Source organism: Clytia hemisphaerica, unplaced genomic scaffold (assembly GCF_902728285.1).
Source record: "Clytia hemisphaerica strain Z4C2 unplaced genomic scaffold, Clytia hemisphaerica genome assembly, whole genome shotgun sequence".
Lineage (NCBI taxonomy): Eukaryota > Metazoa > Cnidaria > Hydrozoa > Leptothecata > Clytiidae > Clytia > Clytia hemisphaerica.
The window spans coordinates 860,336-870,286 of record NW_027104602.1 but is presented as its reverse complement, the minus strand read 5'-3'; the positions used below and the strand labels follow the sequence as shown (position 1 = coordinate 870,286).

Genomic DNA, 9,951 nt, shown 5'->3' with positions numbered 1-9,951 from the left:
CGGACTTTCCAATGTTTGATACCGTAATCGATCGTAGAATGGGGATCTCTGTAAAGGATACAATCTACTTTAAGTCAAGTGCTGGATGTGAAATATCCTTTTCTGTTCGTTTTTTCGGGCCTTGAAGCTTTGGAAAAGATATGGTTGTTTGGATTGTTTTTGTCATACTAAAAAGTTTTATAATCAACCTGCAACATGATTAGGAGAAATTAAGAAAAAAAATATATGCTTACTTATTTTCCATAGGAATTTAAAACACGCAACAACATCATCATTGACGATCAAGAAACAATAGAAATTTAATTAGCCTGAAGGAAAGGTCGTATAAAAGGAGAAAGATATTGGTTGATCTCCAACATTCGATGTTTAGATGTGAACTTGTAAGCACCGCACCACACACGGAGGGCTCCTCGTAGAAAAGACATTTAGAGCAAACAGATCATTAACGTTTAAACGAGATGGCAATTATTATGAAATTACTATTACTTTCATCGGCATTAATTTTCTGTTGTGTTGATTTTTGTCAAATGAAATTTCTTGATCAATTACGGACCATGAGGGAGCAAGGTACAATCGTAAACACTAATACGTCACCTTATTATCAATATCTAGATCGTGAACTTTGGGATTCTACAGAATATAAGCAAATGCGATATTTACCGAACAAGGGAGAGTTTATTACAGAAAAAATTGATGTTTTGAGATTTAAACATGACAATAAAAAGACACAATACTCCAGACGGAAACGGTCGGTTTCTGTATTCGGAACTGACCAAAGACTACGAATACACAAAGACATTGTTGAGATATATCCATTTTCGGCAGTTGTCCGACTTGAAAATGGCTGTACCGGAACTTTGATTTGGCATCAACATATTTTGACTGCAGCTCATTGTGTACATAACCATACTCACATCAACCCACCGTTACATAAACTCCGTGTTGGTTTTTTAAACCGAGATGGTAGTTTTGATTGGGTGAGTGCAACCGCGGTATACGTACCCCCGTATTGGATTAAAAATAATCTTAAGAAATTTTTCAATCATGATTATGCTGTTATAAAATTAGAGCAGCCGCAACAGCGCCGCTGGCTACCTTTCGGTGCCGTGAAAATCACAAAAGAACAAATAATCCAGTTTGCCGGTTTTCCGTCCGATAAACGGGCAAATGAAATGTGGTATTCAATTTGTCCGGTGGTTCAGAGTCACAAGCATGTTTTCGTCAATCATTGTGACGCAGCGCCGGGAATGTCTGGATCCGGAGTTTATATTTACGCACAAAACGCCGTTAACCAACGAACCGTAGTTGGTGTGTTTTCATCTCACGTAGAAATCGAGGGACAGAAATTAACCAACCGTTTTGACGTTAGCGCTAACGTAGCGACGCGCTTGACGGAACGGAAAGTAGAGCGGATATGTAAATGGATAGGCGCAGGTAAGAACTGCCATAAATTAAACGAACCTCTCTCGTCTACGTCAAGGAGGAGGTACAATCATTTCCCAAAACATACTTGAAAATTTTATCGTTCTTTAGTAGATATTTTACAATTTTTGATTTTATTCGGGATAGGATTTTTATCAATTTCTTTAAGCGCTTATACTTATAAATGATGCAGAGGGTCAATATGATTTATCTTCATAATTTTGGCGGAAGCTTTATCCCGCTACGGGAAAATAAAGTGGGTATGGATGGGCGTTAACTACCGCCACTGTTTACTCCACCCGTAACTTACTTCTTCACCCCAATAGAAAGGTTTAAGGGGTTTTTCCTATTTTGTAATGGTTACGATTATCCATATTGGGCTCTTCCTTTCTCTAGAAAAATAAGCGCCTGAATTTTTATGCGGGATATGTATAAAGCCATATTAACAAAGTACATTTTGTAAAATAGTTTATAATAATTAATAACGATACCCGTTTGTTTTATTGTAAGATCAGTTTTTGATGTTTTATTTATTGCTGCTTGTAAAAAATAAGATTTTAAATATTATATTACTACTATTAACAATTTTAAATGAAAATATTAAAATCACAATTACAAAAATGAATATTTTAAGTCAAGTTACTTTACTTAAACATTAAAATCTCATTCCTCATTCGTTTACACCCACAATACAAGCCTTACGCCCGTTTTACACCCAACGCCTAAACGCGATTGATTTTTGTATTGGCAAAAGAGATAAAAAATTTCATCCTCGATTTTCTTCTCTTATGATAAAGGAACTAACTTTACAGTCAAAGAAAAAAATTTCAATGAAAACAAGATTGACTTTTGTATTTCCTGCTAGCCATAATACCAATTTAATTTGTCTCCCACTCCATTTCGTTATATATATAAATACAGGATGCCCGTCTAGAACACATCATCAAAAGATGGATTAATTTAACGCGTATAGCCATTATGATGATGTCATCGCTCCGGCTTTGGATTAACTAATGGCGGATATTTGTTGTTTTTTGAGATTTTCATTTAATATTCCGGTTAATTATCATTTTTCGGAATAGGAAGAATACAATCGGCTCTCAATCCACTGGTCGGACTCAACAAAACCGTCAATCTCGTTCTCTGAGCATTTTGTATGATGTTTTTAATAGGCGCAGTCGCTGGACTTTGAAAAGTGGACCCTGTCAGCTATGAATGTTTGGTAAATTTGGGACACTATTTTAGAACTAGAAATCGAAATTTTTTCTAATTTCACCCTAAAAGTGGCAAAAAGACTAAAAGTAGGCGAAAAGTAAAAAGTTTTCTAATTTCGCTCCTGAAAATTGTCTAAAGTAACCAAAAGTTGACCCTGTCAGGTAAAATTCGTAAATTTGAGACCCTGCCAGGTATCTTCAAAATCTTAAAAGAGACCTTGACCAGTGGGCACGTCCCCGTACCCAAATTAAAGCTAAACTTCGCTAATTCAAATTCAGACGGAAAATGTTATTTGTTCGAATACAGAGAGATTTGAATTAGAGAAAGAATATCAAGATGGTTTCTCCTTGACTGGGGCTGGGAATAAGTTCAAATTATAGAGGGGTTCGAAAAATGGTTTCACCCATTTACACCTTGTAATTTTTTTCATTTTTTATCATTTCGATTTACAGTGCACTTTGGGAAGCTTGGTAAAAGAACCTGCGCGTACGTTTTTCTTAGACCGCTGCAACAACTACAGCAAATATTTCTAAAATCCTTATTTGTCATCATGTCTAACACCGAAATCGTCACTTTTTTTCCAAATACCGAAAAACCGACGGAGAAAAGGTTAACAACATCACACCGTCAAACACGTATGTCCTTTATCTGTTTGAGAAGGCTTTTTCTTGCATCGACCATGATATAGAGGATTAATGAAAAATTAATCACTATTTACCAGAAAACTAAAAATAATTTGATGACTTCATAAGATTATAAAACTTTAACAAGGAAGAGGCAGTCTTCTTTCTCGCTTTAGAGGCATTACAAATTAAATATCTCAGTAATTTGATAATGATTCGATGGGATGAGTATTTTGACACAATTTTTAGGGAACGCCTTTTAAATTGGCAATGACGGATATATATCCATTGCAATGCCCTCTGAAATTACATCACGGACCCAAAAGCTGATTGGTCGTTAGTGAGGTAAAATAAGTCAATACGTTGCTTGAAACTAAAAAAGCTTTTTAATAGCCCACCATTGTAGGGCGACGAAGAAAATTTTTCACTGGGAGAAAAACAGTTGTTATGATTTAGATTCGTCAGTTTAAAGTTACTCTTATGTACATAAGTATGATCTGCAGAAAAATAGGAGGCATGACCCTCTCCCCCCTCCCCCGCATTAACAGGGTCCACGATGATTATATGGCAATAAAATGGCAAGAATAGAAGGAACAGATTAAGGGGTGAGCATAGCGGATGTCATTTAGGAGTTTCTTAAGAATATTTGCGAGAAACACCATGGGGAGAGCCTGGTATGGTAAAAAACAATGACGTTTTTGCACCCCCTCCTCACAGACTCGGTGGGATTTTATCAGTCCAGTGGGGGTGAAAATAATGGACCAAAACTCGATGGGGATTAATATTTCCATGTTTTTTATGGCTGCAGATTTGAATTCCATTTGAAAAGAATAGCACAATAATTTGCAATGCGGATTTGCTTATCTGATTATTTTCAGCAGAGATGGAAATTAGAGTATAATTCTCCACTGGGGACGATATTTTGGCCAATTTTTCAAGTGGGAAGGGTTCCCCGTGGGTCTGTGAGAAGGGGGTGTTTTTTTTAAAACATTTGAAAAGTTTATATAATCGCTCTAACTTTAGAGTTTAAGGGGTACAAAAACAGGAAAATTAGTGAGCGCAATATTAAAGATATTTAAGATAATAAGTTGTAGCTCTCCGTTAAACCTATAAACCTAAACCCTTGTACACCCCTTCTCACAAACCCACTGAGTCTCCTTTCCACTGGAAAAATTGGGCCAAAATATTGTCCCGGTGGAAAACTATCCTCCAATTTTTGTCCCCACTAAAAATGATCAAATAAACCAATCCTCGATGCAAAATATTATGCTATTTTCCCATCCCCACTGAATTACTGAATTTCCTGACTTGAAAACGAAAGATTTGAAATCCCCATCCATAAAAAATATTGAGCTATCAATCCCGATCGAGTTTCAAACCGTTATTTTTATCTCCACTGACTGAAAAAAAATCCTACCGGGTCTGTGAGAAAGGGGTGTACTTGTAAACGAGGCTACATTTGTGCATCTCGAAAAGTATGTATTTAGAGAGCTGTAATCGTTAAAGTCAAGAAAATTAATTTTTGATTGAGTAACTTTAGCTGGAGGTCTTATGCATCTAATTAAAAACTAATCTTTTAGCACTAATCGTATAGAATTTCACTTCAAATTTCCGGATTAAAAAGTCGCGAGATTAAAAGGTTGACCTGGTATATTGGAAACAATGAAAGATAGATAAAAATTTGTATAAGCTCTTTGATATGGCTAAACCTAAAGTTGCAAAACAAGATAATGCTGTTAAGCACTGAATACAGAGGCTATTCCTAGAGTGGATAACATTTCAAGGATGAGAACGTGCTTTCCTGTGTTAAACCTTGTTTCCTGCTTAAACAAAATTAGTTTTTTTTTTGCTTAAAAAAAAGATACAAACACGCTTAACACGTTTTTTTTTAATAAGAACAAACTATATGAGAACATAAGGCTCCGATGGGCAAAATATTAAGAAGAAGTTAAGAGCAATTTAAACACCTTGTTTCTTAGGAAAATAAGACAAAAATAGTCAAAAAATAGCGAAAATTATATTTTATTTTAGGCTTAAAACTCATAAAGTTAAGAACATCCCAAGTCTTCTAAAATTTTGAATGTTCTTATAAAAAAACTTGTATGTTTAGTGAGCGCCATGGAAGGTACTAAATGCATGCAGATCGCCACATCGGGATAGTTACGGCGTGTCCAAATCCAATACAACCCAATATCACAAATGTTAGGGTATTCATCCGCTAAAAGTTTTGTCTGGTCACAAAGGGTAGCACACCATTTACGGTGTGCTAGGATGACCCTTAATTAATTCAAATGTTTGTCCAGTTTTTTTCTACCGTTCTGAATACGGAATAAAGTGACTTTCTAAATTAAAAAGCAAAAAACTCCGTGCTAAGTTTTCTTAAAACATACAACTCGGAGCCTAGCAATCTAGCAACGTATTACTCATATTTTCGAGTATAAAAGGTTTGATTTTGGGTTTAGACTTTGAAGTCTTGTCACATGTAAAAACTTGGTAAGGAAAGGTATTTTCAACATAATATTTAGTGCATTGGTATTCTTGTGTCACATAAAATTATTTATTTCGGGCTCTTTATCTTTGCCATATTAAACGAGGAAAAAGATTCTCATCAAAACTAGGATAGAAAACCTCCCTCTACTCCAAAGCGTTTAAGGTAGAACTTCATTATCTGTTATCAAAACTTATCACCAAATATAGAATTTATAACGGGACAGCTAGAAAATACTTTTCGACTCGGAGGCTCTGCCTCCTTTATCTACAATAAAATTTTGTTCAAAAAGTTTTCCCATGGTTGCTCTATAGTAGATATGTGGGATGAATTATTCAACATTCTAACTCCGCCTATATTGGTTGTGAAAAGCTTAAAAGATTTTTTATAAATAAAATACCTCCCTCTTGGACCGTTATATTTTCTTTTCTGGCCCCAGCTTATGTTCAAACCCAGCATGAAACGCCAGAGCTATAGTCATTACATGGTATACTCTTGACAATATATTGCCAGCCAATATATTGTGCAGTTGAATGTTTAGCCCTGTATAATCAGTAAAAGGCGAACATCGTAAGATGAAACATGTTGTCAAATTTCTTTCTATTCTTTCCCTATTTTTCTTTGCTTGCTATCTTTGCTTCTCTTGTCTGAATGAGATTTGTCTTTTAAGTTTGACCGTTTGACCATATTGTATAAACAACTTTAGCAATCAAATTATCGCATTTAATGGAATTCGAACCACTACCAATGAAAGACCTGCCAATTTGGAGGTCAGGCCCATTGAGTCTAAAGCCCGAAGGGCTAGAGTTCAATCTCTAACCTTTCTCAGGCAAGAAAAAGTGAAGCCTTAAAAAATGCGAGGCATTTTTGACGACAGATTGAATCTAGCAATTCCTTTGTTTACGATTGATATTTTTTTCGAAATTTAGCGGTAAATTTTAGTTTCAATCTGTCATTTGTGTAAAAACTTTGGTAGGATTTGTTGGCTTCAAATCCTACCAAATCGATTGACTTTTAGCCCTTCGGGCTTATACTTCATTGGTCAGGCCCCATCAATCAGCCCTAGGGCGGTTCACTCGTTCTGAAAACGACCATACGTTCGGCCCAAAAATTGAATGTCAAAATCGGAACCTTAAAGTGCAGAAATAAGCTACGAAATTTGACACCCTTCAGTGAAGTAATCGACAAAAAGTACAGCCTTACATGGTGCGTCATTCTCTTCATCAGACTTTTTCAATGGAACACCTCCCTTTCAAAAAGGTAATTTTTTCAGACATACAGTTTACAGATGGGAAATACACATGTACAAAGAGCGCGAGTAGCACGCTATTCAATAATTTAGTTTAGTTTCCTTACTTATGAAGGAAGAATTCATTTCATTTGAAAATTTTCATAGGCCATCGTTGCATAGCAGAAAACTGTATTCGAAAGAATTATACAGAACTGACAAATCTCCCTGTATTAAAGTTAAAGAAGCTCTCAACCCTACTGATGTCCCTGGGATCCTAAGTTAACAAGTACAAGTGCTCCTAGTAAAACTTATATAAAGGACCGATCCTTCATTAAACCCCTGTGTCACAGACGGGACCTCAGCCCCACTGGAAAATTTGGCCAAAATCTCGTCCCCGGTAGGAAGAATACCCTACAATTTCATCCCTACTAGGAAATGAATTTGATTTCATCCCCACTCAAAATTCAATGCTTAAAAATCGCACTCCGAAACCATCCCCACTGGATTTTTTAACCTTGGTTTAACCCATTTGGTTTTAAATAAAAGGTTTTATCCCCACTGTGGGAAAATATTTCACCGGGCTGTGAGGACAGGGGTGTCTCATCCTGACTCTTGAGCCCCAACACTGACCATAACAGGAAATGACCGAACACCCATCCAATACTCCCTGGAGCATGGAATGACACATAGCATCTGGAGGTTTGTCTCTTTCAGAATAAAGCAGAGTGATCTTTCTGTTGAACTTCGGGATTATTCCGGCTAGTTTCGCTTGTATCTCTAAATTATTGTTCATAACGAGACAAAACTTTACACATACAGTCACCTCATAACAAGGCAAAAGTAGATAAAAGAAGTTTTTGATACATCTACTACAATCTCCCTCGAAATATATTGAGATTTTAGTGTATTTTAACGTTTTTCAGAATTTAAAGTTCGGGCGAGAATTGCTATTTTAGCACTTCCACTTTCTTCCGTTGAATATTTCGATTTTAGAGGGGTTTGGTGGCCTCTAGGCTCATTCGAGCAAATTTGAGCTTTTAAATACTGAGATCCTAAGGTCTAAAGTCTTAAGTCTCATGTTAAAACTCAGAGTTAAAACTCTACTTTCCAACTGTAGTTTAAGGCGCTTAAAAATCAATTGTGTTGTTCAAAATTACACCGGGAACTCCCCTTTGTCTCAAATATTTAGTGGATGATTGTAGGTCACTAAGTTTAGGGGCACTTTCGTTTTCGATCCCGGCTGGGATCCCCTTAAATCGAATTCAAGATAACCCCGGATCGAAAAGTGCTAGGAGCTTGAAATTTTTAGAGAATATACTCTTTTAATCTCTTCAAAGGATAAAAGAAAAGGAGAACACTTTATTCTTAGATCGCCTTGAAGAACGAGCTATAGCTGCCTGCAGTAAAGGAACCGTCATTAAAACAAGCCCCGATTGTTCTTAATCGAAAATTTCATTCTGATTCCGATTTTTTAATCGATTTAACCTTATCTCGGTTCAGGCATTGGGAGATCAAATTTATTCCTCTTACGTAATTAGGACTGGAAAGGTTAAAGGAGACACCAATGCAAAGTAACAATTATTTAAAAGCTCTGATCATAGTGAATTTTTCATATTTGACATAGCTTAAAAAAGTAGCCAGCAAAACTATGACATGTTATACATGTTCTGTTAGGGCAATTATTTTTGAATCCGAAAATTCAGAGGGTAGTTGAAAAATGAGCCAAATTGCGTAACCTCCATTACTGGTTTTTTAATATTCTACTTAAAAATGACTTTTCTGTTTGCAATAAGGGATGATAAGCGTATTAAAATACTTATTTCAAGTCTTTTAGAAATGGAATAAAACTTATAATCATATTTTGAAAATAAAGTTTTGGTGGAATTATTTTCATTGGGGAAAGATTTTCTTCAAATGGAGGCTTGAATTTACAGGCATTACTTTTTTGTTACATGTGTGTCGTGTGTCGTTATCGGCATACATAACCATGCCAAATTTCGTGACCTCCATTACTGGTTTTTTAATATTCTACTTAAAAATTACTTTTCTGTTTGCAATAAAAGGGATGATAGGCGTATTAAAGTACTTATTTCAAGCGTTTTAGAAATGGAATAAAACTTATAATGATGTTTATAAAAATAAAGTCTTAAATTATATCTTTCCAACTTTACATTTTAAAACTTCGACAACGTTTTGCGGACGTTGAAATAACGTTATCTGTAAGTTTTGCCAATGGTAAATTTAGTGCAGAGTAGTTGGTTATATAACTTTCATACTTCGAAGTAAGGCATATTCTAGCCGTATAAAAAGCTGATAGATTAGTATAGACTCTATCCAGTAGGAAATCAATCTTGGAGTCCCACGACATTTTTTATAAAACCTGAGGTTTAATACCAACTAAATGAAAATTTTATGAAATGGTAGCAAGGCAAGGGTTTATCGCGGTGGGCTGTGGCAATATGGCTCATTTTTATTGATTGCTTTTTTCAAGTTCACTTGAACTTAAATCAGAGAAAACGTCTTTTTATCTATTTGTATGTTCAGAAGAACTTGAGAGCATCTGACACACTTTTACCTGGGGGGAATTATTTTCATTGGGGAACGGTTTTCGTCAAATAGTTAGAGGCTTGAATTTACAGTCTAGAGAACACCCCTGTCTCAGTGACCCGCTGGCGTTTTTTAACCCACTGGAGTGACTATAAAAAAAGTAAAATTTCACTGGGCCTGGTTTTGAGGTCTCGAAATTTCACTCGGGGGAAAATTTTCATCTTGACTTTCACCGGGGCATGAACAGTGAGATTTTTCAATTGGAAAAAAAATATTGTAAGCGACGCAGGGGAAATTTTTTGATAACTTCAGTATAGATTTTTTTGCGAATAAGACGGATAAAGAAATAAAGGAGATTTTTACTTTACTTGCCTGCCCTTATCAAAGACCTTAAGGAACTTTACTTCAGTTTTTTCAATACTGCT

General features: G+C 35.7%; 1 protein-coding gene across 1 annotated transcript; it reads left to right on the top strand.

The window, feature by feature from the left end:
- The first annotated feature begins 250 nt into the window (after window positions 1-250).
- On the top strand, window positions 251-1,957 carry LOC136824176 (serine protease 23-like). The gene has a single exon (XM_067080352.1). It carries the CDS (start codon window positions 459-461, stop codon window positions 1,512-1,514), a length of 1,056 nt encoding a protein of 351 aa, XP_066936453.1. The 5' UTR covers window positions 251-458; the 3' UTR covers window positions 1,515-1,957.
- Window positions 1,958-9,951: the final 7,994 nt, after the last annotated feature.